The following is a 16,625-nucleotide window of genomic DNA, read 5'->3' on the forward strand; positions in this document are numbered from 1 at the left end:
TAAAAGAAGTGAACTTTCATTTAAATCTTAAGATAGAAGTAATATCTATATAGCATGATGTTGAACATGAACCTGTCATGAAATTCAACATAGCTGTTGTAGTTGAAATCTTTCAGTTTGCCCAGAAGACCAAACTTTATAGAAACATTTTCAGTTCAGATGCAGGCAAACATATTTTAATATGACCAAATAATTGAACGCATGATGGGAGAAAAAGAAACAAATGGGTGCACTTTTGTCTTTGTGTTTTGCTTGGATATGGTGCCACTGTCATGGCAGCTACTGCTCCGTTTTTCCTATCAATCTAGTCAGACACTCTTTCCAATCTGAAACTTTCTCTCCTCCATTGACAACCTATGGTTCACACAAACAAAGTTGTAGTAGTTATCAATAACTTAAATGGAAAGGAATATAAGACGAATGGCAAACAGAAAATAAATAGAAAAAGAAAAGGTGGTTTGAAATTGAAATGTTTTTGTGTAAACAATTACTTATTGTTCCATTGCTTTTCTTACATTGCCTTTTGAACGGTTCCACTTCACTTTGTCCAGACACTCTTTGTTCCCATGTCACTTCAGACATCATGTTGTTGATGACTATATTTATTCCAACGAGTAAATCTTTTTGTTTGTTTTGTTTTTAAGTGACTTTAAACTAAAAAGTCTGTGTTACCTTCATCTTTTCTTAAACAAAGTTTGTATCCCAGCATGTGTCGGGCACATATATGGATACGGGTATGAGAGTATGATCTTCTAAATGTAAGGAATAAGTTGATAATATCCGTATCAGACACGTGTACCTATATCCTATACATGCATTTGAAAAGAGCAGCTTGTCGAAGAATGTCAAAAGATAAATTTGACACCACTAATCGCTACAGGATACCAAGATAGATAAACTAGTCTTATCTTTTAATCCAGGAATAAAAGAATGAAAAATGGCAGAGTGGCCTTGAACTTTTGACTAGAAAGTTGCAGTAGGATAAATTATTCAGTGAATAATTAGATATTGTAGGGGTTCTTTTTCTTCCACTTATAGATGCAGACATGATTATTCACAGACCTCAAATGTGAATCTTGCTTGTGGAACTACTTCAAGTGCTTCCACACATAGAGAGGCAGCATCCTCCATGCTGAGGCTTCCACTTGCTGAACAGCCCTGTTAATGGTGGCGTTAGTAGGAACTGTTAGAAACTGTTACAATGAATATGGTTGTTTCTCGTGTTCTCAAATTCGACAAACATATCTATTCTGGTTTCTAGAAGTCAAAGAATCAAGAACCAAGCTTCATTGAGTGATTGGAAAGAGAATCTGAGAAACCTTTAAAGTTCTCTTCTTTCTGTAGGTCAGTAATAAGGCATGAATCCAGATAACATAGTATTGACATTGAATTTGTCTCGAGAACCAAGCTTCATTGAGTGATTGTAAAAGGCATCTGAGAAACCTTTAAAGTTTCTCTTTTGTTGTTGCTAAGCAATACGATATGAATCCAGATACTATAATATCGACCTTGAATTGTCTCAATTTCTAGAGTTCCATAAGCATTGTCTTAAGTTTCTCAGGATTGCCCTCTTCCAGGAACAAGCCAAAAAGAAAATAGGCTGAGTTACTAAAACAAATGGCCATTCTGGCCATGCTTTTTGATTCACTAACTACTGCTGCCTGTATATGTTGCTCAATTCTAGTTAACTGCAATAAGAATAAGGTGGATTACCTTACTGTAAGTAGCATTGTTTGGTCTATTTAAAAGACAAATGATTTACCTCTTCAAAACTGAAACCTTGAGTTCCTCCAGGAGTTTTTTGCAACATTCCTGCTCTAACTATGGTGTATGGAATTCCTGAAGCCATCAGTACTGATTCATCTTTCTCAGCTATCTTTCTTTGATTGTTTTTCATAATAGCCTGAATACCACTGCTTGCTCTATAAACAAACAACTGCAACCTTTGTAAACCACAATCATGTATAATCACTGTCCAAAGCCTTTCGCTTACACGCAACATCAGGGAAGAGGGAGAGAGAGTACCTGAGACAAGAGAACTATATGTTCAACACCTTTAAAGCTCTCAATACTTGATAAAAAACCTTCCTGCAAGACGAGATAAATAAAATTTTCAAAATCTTTATTGCAACCAGAGCAAAGCTAGCAATGCTAAAGCAATAAAAGATTTTGCAATAAGTTGTTTTCACTATCTTAGGAAAATGACAATCCTTTATTTGTTTAGATTTCTTTACAGTTTTCCGACAAATATCAGGCTGGAGTCTTGCCAAGCATGTATAATCTGCAAGCCTTCACACAACCATCTTGATTCTCTAGTTATCCTTCATGTTTTTCTGATCCAAGTAACTATGTATAAATGCAGCATTTAGCTTGATACTAGAGAGGATGGAGAAACTGGCCATTATAGAAGTTTGGATGGAGATAAAATGAATGCTGAATTTTATTGAAGCAATTGCAGTGCTTAAATACAGAAAAGTTCAACGACTTTAAAGAATCCCACTCCTCGGAAATAGCTAGTTGAAGCTAGGATAGCATTACTCCTAAAAACCAGCAACTAATTCAAATAATAACAAAAAGATCAGATTTCAAAAATCAAAAGCCCAACAGTAGAAACTGTTAGACTATAGCATCCATACATCAAGATGCTGATTTAGTAGAAATCTAGAACCAGACAGGTTAGAGATTCACATACATTTGGGCATATGATTGCACGAACTCCACGAAGAGCTTTCTTTACAAATACCTTGTTACTTGTCTCTCCAGATATTGACTGCAAACACAGCAGAACAAAATATAACATGTATAAGAATAAAGAATCATTTAAATAAGCCGATGACGTGAATCATATATAAATGCCTTTCTAAACGCTACTTCATTGAAAGCACATGAACTCACTTCAACATAAGTTCCAAAAGCTTCATTAGCTGAGCGTTTATCCTTCACTAATGCCTTTACTCTAGCTCGTTTAACAATCAATGACAATATCACCATCTGCATTCATAAATAAACAGTTACAATAAGCTCAATTTGCTTTAACCAGTAGGGAGTTTAAGCGACTATAAGGGACAAAAAAAAGTCCAGGCTTAGCACTATCGGTTCATGCTCAGTCAGGAGGCATTCCACAGACTTGGCCATTATCTACGATCATCAGTAAGATAACTTGCCTGTCCAATTTCACTATCCCCATCTGTTACTAAAACTGCATCCCTGACTTCATCTTCTGAAAACTCAAAAAGATTAATAGTTCATCAATGGTTCATCCTCTCCAAGAACTATAAGCATACTGATATATCTTTCCAGTTTCCATAACAAATTACCTGGATAATCCTCCTCCTCCTGATCTTCCACGATCGGTCCATCTTTTGGTAGTAGTTCAGGTGCCCCATACCATTTTCTTAACTTAGGACCCCCTGAAATCAATGCAGAACCCTAAATGAAGCAATATTGTAAAAATTAATTTGGAAAGAAGGGCAGTAGGAGAACCTTCAATATAATCGAGAATTTGATCCACGAATCCAATTTTCTTCTTGGCGGAGCAACGGATAAGAGCTCGCTTCTCGATGTTTATGAGGAAAGAAGAATTCAGGTTTCTCAATGGATTCTGGGAAGTGAAAACTAGATAAGTTTGGCAATGGAGAGTTGAAGAAGACAGAGTACCCGCCATTTTCCTTATCGTTTCCTTTGATTTTTTCTTTTTTCTTTTCTTTCCTCGACCAATCGTTGCATGGGTAAGCGATAACTCTATATTTCCATAGCTGAAATTCCTTGTATATCCCTGGTAAAGTCAAAATTTTAATCAGAACCATTGGATTCTCAAATTCAAGATCCCTGCCGTCCAGTCTTTCTATAAATAAAATCATAACCTGTTTCAAATTTTCTAGGTTTTTTTTATTCGGTTCTCTGGTCTTCTAGGTTGATTCACTGTGTGGTAAATTGGCCACCTAGAAGATCAAAGCTTTTTAAATTCAACTCATGTTTTATAACAGGAGTTAATCCTTAGGAATTTCCCCCGTATTTAGTTTCATGCATGAGTAGATATTGCCGTTATTGGAATTTTGATTTCATGTACCTGCATTCTCTCCTTGTTAGCATCGCGTATTACTCTTCCCTTGCCCAGTAATGATGGGTTAAGCGGATCTCAGTGATGCTTATATTAAAAGATGGGAGTTTTGTTAGTCTCTCTGAACTGTTGATTCTAGTTCTTGGAGTTCGGGAACTCCTAAATTTCCATATTTCCTTTTATCTGGCTTTGCAATTGCATGTAAATCTGTTGTTGAAGTTTTTAATTGGAAATGGTTTCTGTATTTTTCTTGAATGATTTGTTTATATTTTGTTCTGGATTTTAAAAAAAAAAGGAAGAAAAATTATCTAAATTTAGGGTAAGTTTGAATTGACGGTGCTATTAGTGTTAAAACAGCCATATGCATCGTGTACAGCCGTACGCATCGTGTCGCATCTAATCGTCCATTCAAATTTAATTTATTGAAGTTAGTTTTGCAAATTATCCATAAAGCATGAAGTTTAGAGGATGGATACTAAATCACAAGGGCGAGTTTCTTTTATTATTACTATTATTGTTTTTGAAGGAATGTCCGATTTCATTCTTGCATAAACAAGTAATAAAATTAAATGGGGAAACATCAAACAATTGATTCTTCTTGGAGGATATGAAATCCCACCATGTAAACGTCATACTTGAGATACTTGGGAAATTAAGAGAAAATTTTAGGACTTTTTGAGTAACATCGTGTGTGATGGTATCCCAGGGTTCGCAACCCAATCAGCTGCTCTCTATTAACAGTCACCACTCCAGGAGACACTTAATATCCATTTCCACAGCATAACATTTCCAATAATTATGAAAACTAGGGTTAAGAGGAGAAATAAGATTTTCAGCAATGGAAGCTCCAAGGCATACTGCCAAGGCTTCCGCTGAAGAAGCATAAAGTCTATAGCACTTCTATATTGGATTTCAACCAGCCATTGTAATCTCTCATAACAGCAGCAATACCAACCATTCGATTTTCAGAAATCCATGAGGCATCACAGTTAATTTTAAACACATTTGGCTTAGGTTTCATCCAGCCATTTCCAGAGGCAGAAAATGCAAGCACCCTCGTTTCCACTAAGGTTAAGACCTCCTTAAAAGCTTTGGCAAAAGGACAAAAGAAGAGAATATATTCCATGGACTCAATTTTGGATTAAGATCGACATTTAAATAAAATTTCAAGAGTCGGGTTAAGATTATAAGTTTATAACACGTTATCCATAATAAATTTTTAATTTGGGAAGAACTGTTGAGTTTCCATAATGCTTTCCTCCAATCCCTGTAAGGCCTATGATAGTCACTTGCAGAGATGTTTACACCTTACACAGTATAGCTGATTGTATAATTGGACAGTAAAAGTCTACTACAAGGCAAAATGTATTTTGTCTTTTTTACTTTAAAAATGAGTAAATTAGTCATTATATATTAGATTAAAAAAGTAAATTAGTTTTTTTGTTAAAAAATTCATTTGTTTTTACATTAAAAATTGGTATTTATATGTCAAAATGTGTCACATCTAATTGTTTGGTTATTCTATCAGTAACCTCAGTTTTTAACCGTAAAAATGGATGAAATTTTTTAACAAAAAAATTTATTTACTTTTTTATTTAATGTATAAAAACTAATTTACATATTTTTTTAGTAAAGAATCTAAAATGGGACTTTTAAATTAAGGACATCATGGTACTATTACCATAATTGGACTGAATTTTTTAAACCACTGGCTTAAGTGTTCAGCGAGTTAAACCCACATAATCACTACTGGGCATGATACTTGCTAACTGGCGAAAACTATTTTGGCCTACTTTTCTTTAATACCAGAATTGGGCTTTCAAAATGAAGTCCATCAATTTTCATCTTTTTCATACTTCAAAGCCCTACTATTTGTCTGCTCCTACTTGATATTCTTCTTCCTTTTCTTTTTTCTCTCTTTCTTCCCCTTTCAGCTATTGAGATCGCGTTTCACTCAGTTCTGGTGAGTCATTCATTCGGCAAAATTTCTCTCTCTTTTTGTTTCCATCAGTTCTGTATGGCTCATAAACTTACTTTCACATGCTTCAGAAAGTTGTAAATTTTCTTTTGCACTACTATTTCGATGTTTCTAATACCAACTTGCTTTTAATCGGGTATAATCAGCAATCAGCTTCTTTCCCTCTCATAATCTTTGGTTCACTGATTGAGATATGGGGAGAAAAGAAGATAAGGGAACTGAATTACTTCCAACATTCTATTGTTTCTCTCTCTTTCCCCTTCATTTTCTCATCATCCAAACAGGGTACTTCTGTTTTGTTCCAATTTGTTCTTTTTTTTCTCTCGTGGTGTAATCGGGTTCTTGTCAAAGTTTGCTTTTTCTTTAATGTGTACTGGTTTTGGATGATTATGTTAGAATTTAGCCTTTTGACAGATTTCCTGTCCATACAAATCTATAATCACACTTCTGGGAGCTAAATCTGTGCCATTGAAATCAGGAAAAAAGATGGGGATTATTGAGAGGATTAAAGAAATCGAAGCCGAGATGGCTCGAACCCAGAAAAATAAGGCCACAGGTATATGATTGTATCTCCTTAAATGCATATTTACTTGTATATATGAACTAAAATTTCTTTAACTTCATGTCAAACCCATTTTATTTGTTTATTTGATAATTATTGATCTTATGCAAAAAACTGAATCTGTCTATTATTTTATTTTTACTGAATACACAGAATACCATCTCGGTCAGCTCAAAGCAAAGATTGCTAAGCTAAGGACACAATTACTCGAGCCACCGAAAGTAGGAATATTTCTTATGTAACATGAATGGATTCTAAAATTTGTTGTTTTTATATGCATATGATCTATACGTATTTGGATTTTCTCCAATTTCTTATTTGCTACATTTTAATGTGCCTGCAAACGGTGTTATAATCAATCTTTATGTCTTTTTAATAATTCCCAAGTCTTGAATGGCCTATCAGTTTCATACCATTTTAATTATTTCACAAAGTTGTTCTTTTTTTCTTGCTTGGGTGGCTAGATATATGATATGATATAGTGTAAGTGATCTAAATGATAATGTTGCTCATGGCCTGGCTGGTAACCTATTATAATTGCAGTAGTTTTTCTTTGCACTTGTCATGCTTTCTCCTTTTCTTTTTCCTTAAAGCTGCCTTTTGAATCTATGGTCAGGGTTCTAGTGGAGGTGGAGACGGTTTTGAAGTTACAAAATTTGGTCATGGACGTGTTGCACTAATAGGATTTCCGAGGTACCTTTATCATTTGAATGCTTGTCCTTAATTTTTTGGATTAAGTTATTAAGAAATATTAGCAACACGTGTTTGCCAAAGTAGAAAGCACAGTACCTTCTTTCTGCCATCCTTCTCTAGCCTACATGCTCCATCTACTTGCACAACTGTGTAGGAAAATATATCCCGGGCTTTCAGTACAAACATCCATTTGCAAGAGAATATACTTACAGACATGCATTTATGCTCTATGTGGACATTTTGTTTTTTGAAAAGGGAGCTAACTATTGCCTTGTAATGCAACTGCAGTGTGGGGAAATCTACCCTTTTGACTATGTTAACTGGAACTCATTCAGAAGCTGCATCTTATGAGTTTACAACACTTACATGCATTCCTGGTATCATACATTACAATGATACTAAGATTCAACTGCTCGATCTTCCTGGAATTATTGAAGGTGCTTCTGAAGGCAAGGGACGTGGGAGGCAGGTAAAATTTTGCAGCTTCTTGTTTTTCTTGGTGATATGTATTGTCATCTCCGGGTATGGAACCTATTGTAGCCAAATGAGGTAATTGGTAAAATTGTTGCCGAATGTTGTTTGCTTAAAAAGGGCAGTGAACCCATACATTCAGAATTCATACTAAGCAAAATGATAAGATCATATTATGTCTTTCGTTTGCTCTCTGTTCATATCTATAATTTGTTCTCTCCAATCTTATGCTTAGTTTGGCTGAGTAGTTTCTTGGAATCAAGATTTTTCACGAGCCTGCTCATTTCTCAGGTTATTGCTGTTGCCAAGTCATCGGATCTTGTGCTTATGGTTCTGGATGCCTCTAAAGTAAGTATCTATATCATAAGAGCAGTTTTCTGAATTCAAGACTTTTATGAGTTTTGTTCTCATGTGTCTGTGTATTCTACTATAAATCCCAGAGTGAGGGTCATCGCCAAATATTAACAAAGGAACTGGAGGCTGTGGGATTGCGTTTAAACAAGAGACCGCCTCAAGTAAGTACATCAGTAACCATTGTATATCTCGTATCATTATTACTGCATTAGGTGCATTTCTGTGTTTAAAAATATTGCATTGTTGTTTGCCTCAAGAAAAAATGAATAATTTGCACATTACGAACTGTATAACAGTAACTAGTTCAAGTTATATGAAAAGTCTAATAATTTAATTTTTAATTCTGTATTACTGCTGTCTGCTTCATTTTGGGTTTCTTGCAGATATATTTCAAAAAGAAGAAAACTGGAGGCATCTCTTTCAACAGTACATTACCTTTAACTCATGTGGATGAAAAACTCTGTTATCAAATCCTACATGAATACAAAATTCACAATGCAGAGGTCTGCAGTCTTGTAACGTTTTAAACTTCAGATTTGATTTATTTATTCATTCTTTCAAATGGTGTTCCCTTACTTGGAGGTATTCCTGATGGATTCTTTTCAGGTTCTATTTCGTGAGGATGCGACAGTTGATGATCTTATAGATGTCATTGAAGGAAACCGCAAATATATCAAATGTGTATATGTTTACAACAAGATAGATGTCATTGGTATTGATGATGTGGATAAGTTAGCCCGGCAGCCTAATTCCGTTGTAATCAGCTGCAACCTGAAGGCATGTTTTCTAACGTATTTTAAATGTTAAGGGCTTTTGGCAATAATAAATACATCGAAGCAAAGTTAAGGAGTCTGCTAATAGTTTTAAAATGATAGTATCTTCAGTGATATGAGCAGAAGACAATGACTTTTTGATATGATATGATGCTTGCTTTGTTTTCCTTCCTCATGCTTTTATGAAGTTCATTGTCCATTCCCTGTTAAAAGGACACTATAATGCTGTCTACCATACATCAAGAACACAATGCAAGGCGGAATTAGTTGCAGATTAATTATTGTTTATTAGTTCCATATTTGGTGCATTTGACAAAAATGTTGACCTATATGCCTGTCGCTTGTGCAGCTGAACTTAGATAGACTACTTTCAAAGATGTGGGAAGAGATGGGCCTTGTGAGAGTATATACAAAGCCACAAGGCCAGCAACCTGATTTCAGTGATCCTGTGGTTCTATCTGCTGTATGTCACATATGTTCTAGAAATTTCAGTTACCTATAATAGTCTAATACTTTAAATTAATGCTGGAGGTTTGCCTGACTGATTTTTCTCTCTTACTCAATTTTTCTTGGCATGAGATAGGATAGAGGTGGCTGTTCGGTGGAAGATTTCTGCAATCACATTCATAGGAGTTTGATAAAGGATGTGAAATATGTGCTGGTCTGGGGCTCAAGTGCAAGGCATTATCCTCAACACTGTGGGCTTGGCCATTCCTTGCAGGATGAAGATGTTGTTCAGATTGTTAAGAAAAAGGTATTAGAAACTGTAAACTCATGTTCATACTAATATAATGCTGTCTGAACGGCTTCATAATAATTCCAACAATTTAAGAACTTGCTTGGCTGTGGGCATGCACCAGTGTATTTTTAATGTAAAACAAAATTGAACAATATGAAAACGGATTTTTCCAGGAAAAAGAGGAAGGAGGGAGAGGCCGCTTCAAAACACATACGACAGGTCCTGCACGAATATCCGATAGAGAGAAAAAGGCTCCATTGAAGACGTAACCAAGACAAAAGATGTCGGCAGGAAGTAAGAGTTGCCCTTTTTTGTTGTATAAGTAATATTATCAACTAGTATTGTCTGGCTGATTTATTCTGTTTCCCATTTCTTCCAGCTCCCCTCATTTTTCACTTCTTAATTATATTGCCATTAAGTAGCTGTATTTTAGTACGTACTTGGATGCAAATTTTGGTCATTTACACTATAAACCAGTATTCTGAAAGAAAAAACATGGGCAGTCTTCAAAGACAAGAAGGCCTAGATTGTATACCAAGGAGATTTGTCTTGTCTTATAAATCTCATGCTAAGGCTTTATTTAGGTAAACAACAAAGTAATCATGTTGAGATGATATTGGATCAAATCAAATATCATACTTCAAACAATGCTTTCAGATTGTAAGGTCCCGTGATATTGGGTGTTCCACTCCACATGAGCTGGGCAATCTGCTTGCAGGCCTTTTCGGTAAGATGGTCAGAGTCGAAGAACAAATAATCATTAGGGTCTGAACATAATTCATATTTTGTCACACCCCTCCTTCCCCCACAGCTAAACATTCCTCTGTATGGACCGCTTCCACAACATGCTATATTTGCCTCCTTAAAACCTTGAAAAGAAAATTCTCATCTACGTCAGAATATGCTTCATTTTACATTGTATCAATATTTGAGATTTTGTAAGATTCTATTGCTTTTCTCTTTTGATGGTTATGTAAATTCTATCAAGCACCGTAATAAAATAGCTTGATGCATACCATATTTTTCGGGATTGTTCCTTCTTTCAGCATAAGAAATATTCAAATAATGCATTGAATATTTAACTTCTACTAGTTTGGTCTCCAACTCTTCCAGGGCTTTAGGCAGAGCTGCATCGTGCAGTTTTGCGATTTCATTAACTTGTTCAAAGCAGGAACCTGTTGTATTTCCAGGTGCGAGTGCTTTCATGGATGGGACACATCCCAATGACCCCATGTTTAGAAACCCAAATTTCCTTCCTCCTTTCTTATATATTTCCTGGAACATCATCAGAATCAAATATACAGTGAGTTGGTCCATGAATCGTAGCTTCCATAACAGGGAAGGATGAACTATATGCAACTTACTTCGATAGTCTCAGTTAGATTGCCCATAACCATTGCAACATATTCTTGTTTGGAGGAGGACTGAAATACGGTGGAGTTTGAGGTTAAAAATGATATGTAATCATTGCCTCCAATGTTAATTAAGTAACAGCTTTGGAGAAGATGACCGTGGCTTCTGCATCACCGAGTTCCTTTCTCATCAGCTTTGCCACTTTCTTGAAATAACTTAACTGAGTTTTCAAATCTATCACCTGGATTGAATTAAACCCGCAATTTGTAAAAGATAAAAGAAATCCATGTCGAACAAGAACCTCGCAAAGTGAAATAGAACAAGTTTGAGGACATCTTAGCCTGTATTAAGCTGATTTATTGTTTAAGCATTAGCAAATAGTCGGACTGAGTGCCAAAGTAAAGACTAAGAGCAGGAGCCATACAAATCCTTGATAAGTTTCGGACAAAGCGCCAGCTCCAGCTGAAGCAAAGTTGACCCCATAAGTAAATTCATGATTCCCAGGTTGGAGATATGGTGGAATGAGTGGTAAATTTGCAAACTCAGCTGCAACATAAATTAACTAGAACACCAAGACCACACTCATAATTTCAGTAAAAAGGAAAAAAAAAAGAGAGGATATATTTGTGTCATACCAATGAAGTCAGCAATTATACGACCATCAGAAAACCTCCCTGTAGGGTATTTGAAGAAAGTTTCACCATATGGATAATAATTTGCCTTAATAATTGTGTCAATGTAGTTATTGTTTCCAGGATCATACAGCGAATCCCCAAAGACAAACAAGGCGGTATGGTCTTTTTGTGGACTACGGCTGCATACGAGGTTGACAGAAGTTGCAGTGAAAATAAAGAAACACCACAACAACACTAAACGTGCCATTTTATGTCATAATAGTTATAGCTTGCATGGTATTTATATAGTTGCCTGCTCCTAATGAAAGGAGATTCAGTCTTATCCATGAGATGCTAGAAATTTCCCTATAACTTCGCCAGATAATGACCTCAACTTGCAAGAAAGAAAAGAAGGAAAAAGGGTGGGGGCGAATGAAATTCTGAAGGGACGAATGGCAACTTATTTACTTTTCAACTCAACTATTAAACATTGATAAGATTGAGAGGATTTGGTTCCTTTATTTCGTGGCAAATTCCACAGATGAAAAGATTTCTGTGGCTGTTGTAGGTCAACATTCGACTAAGTATATCAAATAATAATAATAAAGTACTAGTAAGCTTATAAATAAAAATTGATAATTTTTTTAATTATAATTATACATTTTCTCTCCTCGTTATCACAGTTAAAATTTATACATTTTCTCTCCTCGTTATCACAGTAAATTAAAATAAATTAAATGTTGAAAATTTTAAGTTATAAAATTATTGGATATATTACTTAAAATTAATTACTGAATATAATTAAATTGTTTGATAAATATATTTTTTAAATTATAAAAATATATATCTTACATTTATCCCTAATTTTTAAATTAACTTTTAATCATAAAATTTGTATAGGATAATATAATATTAAAATAAATAAAATAATTGAAATATTCTTGATAAGTAATTCTTGTATACTTATTATTTTCTACACTTTTTATTAAAAAAATTCTATCAAATTATTTTATTTTAAATTATAAAATATGTGCAAAAAATTAAATTATTAAAAATATTAATTTTTTATTTATTTAATTTTTCAATGTGATTCAAACAATGCCTTAAACACTTAATTGGGATTTAAATTTAAGGCCATAAGCAATTTATATAAGACTCTTTCTCGCTAGAGATAAAAAAAAAAAGACCTCATTGAAGACCTAACCATCACAAAATATATCAAGTATTAAGAGTTATCTTATTTATTTTGTATTATATGTAATATTAATCAACTAGGGTTTATCATGTTTATTTGCTTCATTTTCCTTTTCCTTCTCCTCCCCCAGTTTTTCCATTTGCTATGGAGTAGACTTGGGTATTATTTTTATTTTTTTGGGTTATAAAGTAAATCAGTCTTTTGAACGAAAATATCTACTGTTTTAAAAAATAAAAAGTCCGGAGCTATAAATTTAAGAATTGGAATTTCAATTTCAATTTCAAAATTTCAACTTTGAATTTATGATTTATGAATCCATTATTTCCTGTTTGGGAATTAAAATATTTGAAATTCAATATTTTAAAAAAATCTAAATTCATTGTTTTGATAATTCAAATGTAGATTTGGATTTAAACTAATTCTATGCCTTAATTTTTTTTTAAATAATTATGTAGGAGGATTTTGAACATTGTTGTTTGAATCAAAGACCAATTGTGCTATCGGTCTGGAGAAAAGCATTAGACCAGTTGACTCGAGAATTAATGCAAATCGGTTGATTGGGCGATAAAATCGATTGAACCAATTTTTTTTAAAAAAATTCTTATTTTTTGATGATTTATTTAATAGACCCGGAAGTTACGGTCGAATTGATTGTACCAGCCAAACCAATCAAACCGATTGGACTCACAAACCGATATCTAATTAGTTCAACCACCAGTTGCACTGGGCATAAGTTTACTTAGGTGTAAATTAAAAATCAAGGGTTTAAAATTAAAATTGTGGAAATTATGATATAAATGAAATTTTTGAATATTTATACCATATTAAATTAAATACATGAAGTTTTGTCATTATTCTCAGAACTGGATCGAATCGATCAGTTAGACTAATTGGACTGGGAATCGGTCAAGGTATCAGTCTGAAATAAGGGGTTAAATTTGTTGACTCATAAATCAATTGAATTGGCCAAATCGACAGTCGAACCAGTTTGATCTTTTCTTAATATTTTTTTTATTTTTATTAATTTATTTCATTGAACCGATTGAATTGATGGAATCAATTGAACCGAAAATTAATGGTCTGACCAATTTGAGTTTCATTGATGATATATTATAAGTAAAATTAATTATTTATTATTTGAGTTTCGAAGAAAGTGTGAAAGAAGAGAGAAAAAAAAAGAATTATTAAATTTAAATCCAAATTAATTTTTGCCCAAATCATAGTGTGCGCTGTTGGAATATGTATAAGAAGATTTTAGCTTTAGGCACTCTTTCTAAGGCTTTATTCATTTGGACTAAATAATTATGCGAAGATGATGTTGGAGGAAATTAAATGATCATAGTTGAAAGAATGCTTTTAGATTGTAAGGCCCCGTAATATTAGGTGGTCCACTCCACATCAGCTGAGCAATCTGTTTGTTGGCCTTTTCAGAAACATGGCTCGAGTCAAAGTAAAAATATTGAGTAGGGTCTGAACATAATTCGTATTCTGTCACACCCCTCCTCCCCCCACAGCTCGAAATTCCTCTGTATGGACCGCTTCCACAACATGCTTTATTTACCTCCTTGAAACCTTGTAAAACAAAATCAGTACAAACATCTACATTAGAATATGCTTCATTTTCCTTTATTACTTGACATTGGGGTTGTGTCGCTTTTCCATAAACATCATTGATGCTTCAATGTCAAAATCATGAAACTTCAATTTAAATAGCTGGATGCATACCAAATCTTCCGGGATTTTTCGTCAGTTCACTAAGATAAATATTCAAATGATGCATTGAGTATTTGAATTGTACTAGTTTGATCTCCATCTCTTCCAGGGCTTCAGTGAGAGCTGCATTGTGCAGTTTTGCGAGTTCATTTACTTGTTCAAAGCAGGAACCTGTATTTCCAGGTACAAGTGCTTTCAGTAATGGGATACATCCCATTGACCCAAAGTTTCGAAACCCGAATTTCCTTCCTCCTTCCATATGTATTTCCTGGAACATCATCAGAATCAAATATACAGTGGGTTCATGAATCTTAGCTTCCATAACCGGGAAGGCTTGAACTATGGGCAACTTACTTTGATAGTCTCAGTTAGATTGCCAATCACCATTCCAACATATTGTTGTTTGGAGAAGTACTGAAAAACGGTGGAGTTTGAGGTGAAAGGTAATACGTAATCATTGCTTCCAATGTTAATTAAGTAAACAGCTTTGGAGAGGAAGGCCATGGCTTCCGCATCACCTAGTTCCTGTCTCAACTGCTTTGCCACCTTCTTGAAATAACTTAGCTGGGTTTTCAAATCTATCACCTGGATTGAATTAAAGATAAGAAATCAATGTCGAACAACATCCTCTGAAATTGAAATACAACTTATTGTTAGCCAAACTGCCAGAGCCCTTACGAATCCTTGATTAGTTTCAGACAAAGCACCAGCTCCAGCTGAAGCAAAGTTGACCCCAGTAGTAACTTCATGATTCCCAGGTTGAAGATATGGTGGAATTAGTGGTAAATTTGCATACTCGGCTGCAACATAAATTAACCACAACACTAAGACCACACTAATAATTTCAGTAAAAAGGAAAAAGGAAAACAAAAAATTGAGATATATTTGTGTCATACCAATAAAGTCTGGAATTAAACGACCATCAGAAAACCTCCCAGTGGGGTATTTGAAGAAGGTTTCACCATATGGATAATAATTTGCCCGAGCAATCGTGTCGATGTAGTTATTATTTCCAGGATCATACACTGAATCCCCAAAGACAAACAAGGCGATATGATCTTTTTGCAGACTACGGCTGCATACAATGTTGACAGAACTTGCAGTAAAGAGAAAGAAACACAAGAACAACCTTAAACTAGCCATTTTTGTGTTATATTCTTTGCAGGTTGCATGACATTTATATAGCCGCCTGCTTCAGTCCTGTGAGATGCTAGAAATTCCTCACCGGATTAAGGCGTGGCTTGCAAGAAAAGAAAAGAAAAGAAGAAAGAGTTGCAAATTGAAATTTCAAAGCGACCAATGACACTTTTCAACTATATAACAGTGATAAGATCGAAAGGATTGTGATAGGACGAAAATTTTGGTGGCTTCATTTGGATAAGTATGTCAACGTAATTATCTTTCAACTTCATTTACTTTTCAATTCAACAACTATGAAGATTGAGGAATATGTTTAACCAATTAAGTTTTTTGGCAACTGGGCTATTTTCTTCTGTAAATTATATTGTTAACCAATCGACTTTCTTTTATGAAATAATCATTTAATTTTTCATTTTTTTATTTTCTGGTCACCAATTGTTAAATGGTTAACGGAAAGATAATGTCATAGATTTTAAAATTGACATAATAATAAATTTAACCCTCATTTGTGTTAATTAAGCCTTAGTTTTTAAAAATTAGCATTCAACATTTACACATCACCTTAATTTATTCGATTTTTTACAAAAAAAAAAAATTTGATTCACAATTTGCAAATTAACATAAAAAAATATTTTTTTTGAATTTTTTTATTAAACTAGATAATCCCAACTATGTTGTTTTTCTTATACCTCAATTGGTTGAAAATTTAATATTTGTCTATCACTATTTTCTCTCTCTCTCTCTCTTTTTTTAAAAAAAATTAGTTTGAGTTCGCCACACCATTGATAAAACAAATCAAAACTTAAAAAAAATTTGAAGACGTTAGACTTAAAATTGGATTGACTAAAAATGGGGCTTAAAATTTAGAGCATATGGTAATGAGATGTGAGCGAAGTTGATCTACCTGAAAATAAACTTCCCAAATTCAGTCTTTAATTTACGAGTTTAAAACAACAAACGTATTAAGCAACATGAATAGC

General features: G+C 34.0%; 3 protein-coding genes and 1 pseudogene across 7 annotated transcripts; 1 reads left to right on the top strand and 3 right to left on the bottom strand.

Moving 5' to 3' along the window:
- On the bottom strand, positions 1-3,752 carry LOC107902711 (uncharacterized). Of its 3 annotated transcripts, XM_041093793.1 has the most exons (9): positions 3,484-3,752; positions 3,318-3,410; positions 3,165-3,220; positions 2,896-2,991; positions 2,693-2,770; positions 2,026-2,088; positions 1,763-1,936; positions 1,063-1,158; positions 1-354 (listed from the first exon to the last, which is right to left on the bottom strand). In XM_041093793.1, the coding sequence occupies exons 1-9, from the start codon at positions 3,662-3,664 to the stop codon at positions 280-282; spliced, it is 912 nt and encodes a 303-aa protein (XP_040949727.1). In that variant the 5' UTR covers positions 3,665-3,752; the 3' UTR covers positions 1-279. The 3 variants fall into 3 exon arrangements, with proteins under 3 accessions (XP_040949727.1, XP_040949729.1, XP_040949728.1); XM_041093795.1 differs by lacking the exon at positions 1,063-1,158 and having other exon boundaries at positions 3,484-3,739; XM_041093794.1 differs by lacking the exons at positions 1-354; positions 1,063-1,158 and adding an exon at positions 1,494-1,688 and having other exon boundaries at positions 3,484-3,740.
- A 2,136-nt stretch (positions 3,753-5,888) lies between these two features.
- Positions 5,889-10,643, top strand: LOC107906041 (developmentally-regulated G-protein 2). 3 transcript variants are annotated; one of them, XM_041093796.1, is made up of 13 exons: positions 5,889-6,023; positions 6,517-6,594; positions 6,754-6,821; positions 7,217-7,293; positions 7,582-7,762; positions 8,056-8,112; positions 8,205-8,279; positions 8,502-8,621; positions 8,725-8,895; positions 9,241-9,354; positions 9,475-9,645; positions 9,804-9,924; positions 10,215-10,643. In XM_041093796.1, exons 2-12 carry the CDS (start codon positions 6,525-6,527, stop codon positions 9,897-9,899), a joined length of 1,200 nt encoding a protein of 399 aa, XP_040949730.1. In that variant the 5' UTR covers positions 5,889-6,023; positions 6,517-6,524; the 3' UTR covers positions 9,900-9,924; positions 10,215-10,643. The 3 variants fall into 3 exon arrangements, with proteins under 3 accessions (XP_040949730.1, XP_016688374.1, XP_016688373.1); XM_016832885.2 differs by having other exon boundaries at positions 10,288-10,643; XM_016832884.2 differs by lacking the exon at positions 10,215-10,643 and having other exon boundaries at positions 9,804-10,168.
- LOC107906043 (GDSL esterase/lipase 1-like) lies at positions 9,984-12,017 on the bottom strand (annotated as a pseudogene).
- Positions 12,018-13,960: 1,943 nt separating this feature from the next.
- On the bottom strand, positions 13,961-15,772 carry LOC107903210 (GDSL esterase/lipase 1). Its single transcript, XM_016829253.2, has 5 exons — positions 15,402-15,772; positions 15,184-15,305; positions 14,860-15,090; positions 14,518-14,773; positions 13,961-14,364 (listed from the first exon to the last, which is right to left on the bottom strand). Exons 1-5 carry the CDS (start codon positions 15,646-15,648, stop codon positions 14,129-14,131), a joined length of 1,092 nt encoding a protein of 363 aa, XP_016684742.1. The 5' UTR covers positions 15,649-15,772; the 3' UTR covers positions 13,961-14,128.
- Between the last annotated feature and the right edge of the window lie 853 nt (positions 15,773-16,625).

This window comes from Gossypium hirsutum, chromosome D05, assembly GCF_007990345.1.
Source record: "Gossypium hirsutum isolate 1008001.06 chromosome D05, Gossypium_hirsutum_v2.1, whole genome shotgun sequence".
Lineage (NCBI taxonomy): Eukaryota > Viridiplantae > Streptophyta > Magnoliopsida > Malvales > Malvaceae > Gossypium > Gossypium hirsutum.

Coding starts and splice junctions, on each gene's coding strand:
- LOC107902711 (XM_041093793.1), bottom strand. CDS start 3,664: ATGGCGGGTACTCTGTCTTCTTCAACTCTCCATTGCCAAACTTATCTA. Junction 3,221..3,317: donor GGAGGAGGAGGATTATCCAG/GTAATTTGTTAT, acceptor TTGAGTTTTCAG/AAGATGAAGTCAGGGATGCA. Junction 2,089..2,692: donor GTGCAATCATATGCCCAAAT/GTATGTGAATCT, acceptor CTCGTCTTGCAG/GAAGGTTTTTTATCAAGTAT.
- LOC107906041 (XM_041093796.1), top strand. CDS start 6,525: ATGGGGATTATTGAGAGGATTAAAGAAATCGAAGCCGAGATGGCTCGA. Junction 7,294..7,581: donor GCACTAATAGGATTTCCGAG/GTACCTTTATCA, acceptor ATGCAACTGCAG/TGTGGGGAAATCTACCCTTT. Junction 9,355..9,474: donor ATCCTGTGGTTCTATCTGCT/GTATGTCACATA, acceptor GGCATGAGATAG/GATAGAGGTGGCTGTTCGGT.
- LOC107903210 (XM_016829253.2), bottom strand. CDS start 15,648: ATGGCTAGTTTAAGGTTGTTCTTGTGTTTCTTTCTCTTTACTGCAAGT. Junction 14,774..14,859: donor ATCTAACTGAGACTATCAAA/GTAAGTTGCCCA, acceptor ATGATGTTCCAG/GAAATACATATGGAAGGAGG. Junction 14,365..14,517: donor GAAAAATCCCGGAAGATTTG/GTATGCATCCAG, acceptor TTGTTTTACAAG/GTTTCAAGGAGGTAAATAAA.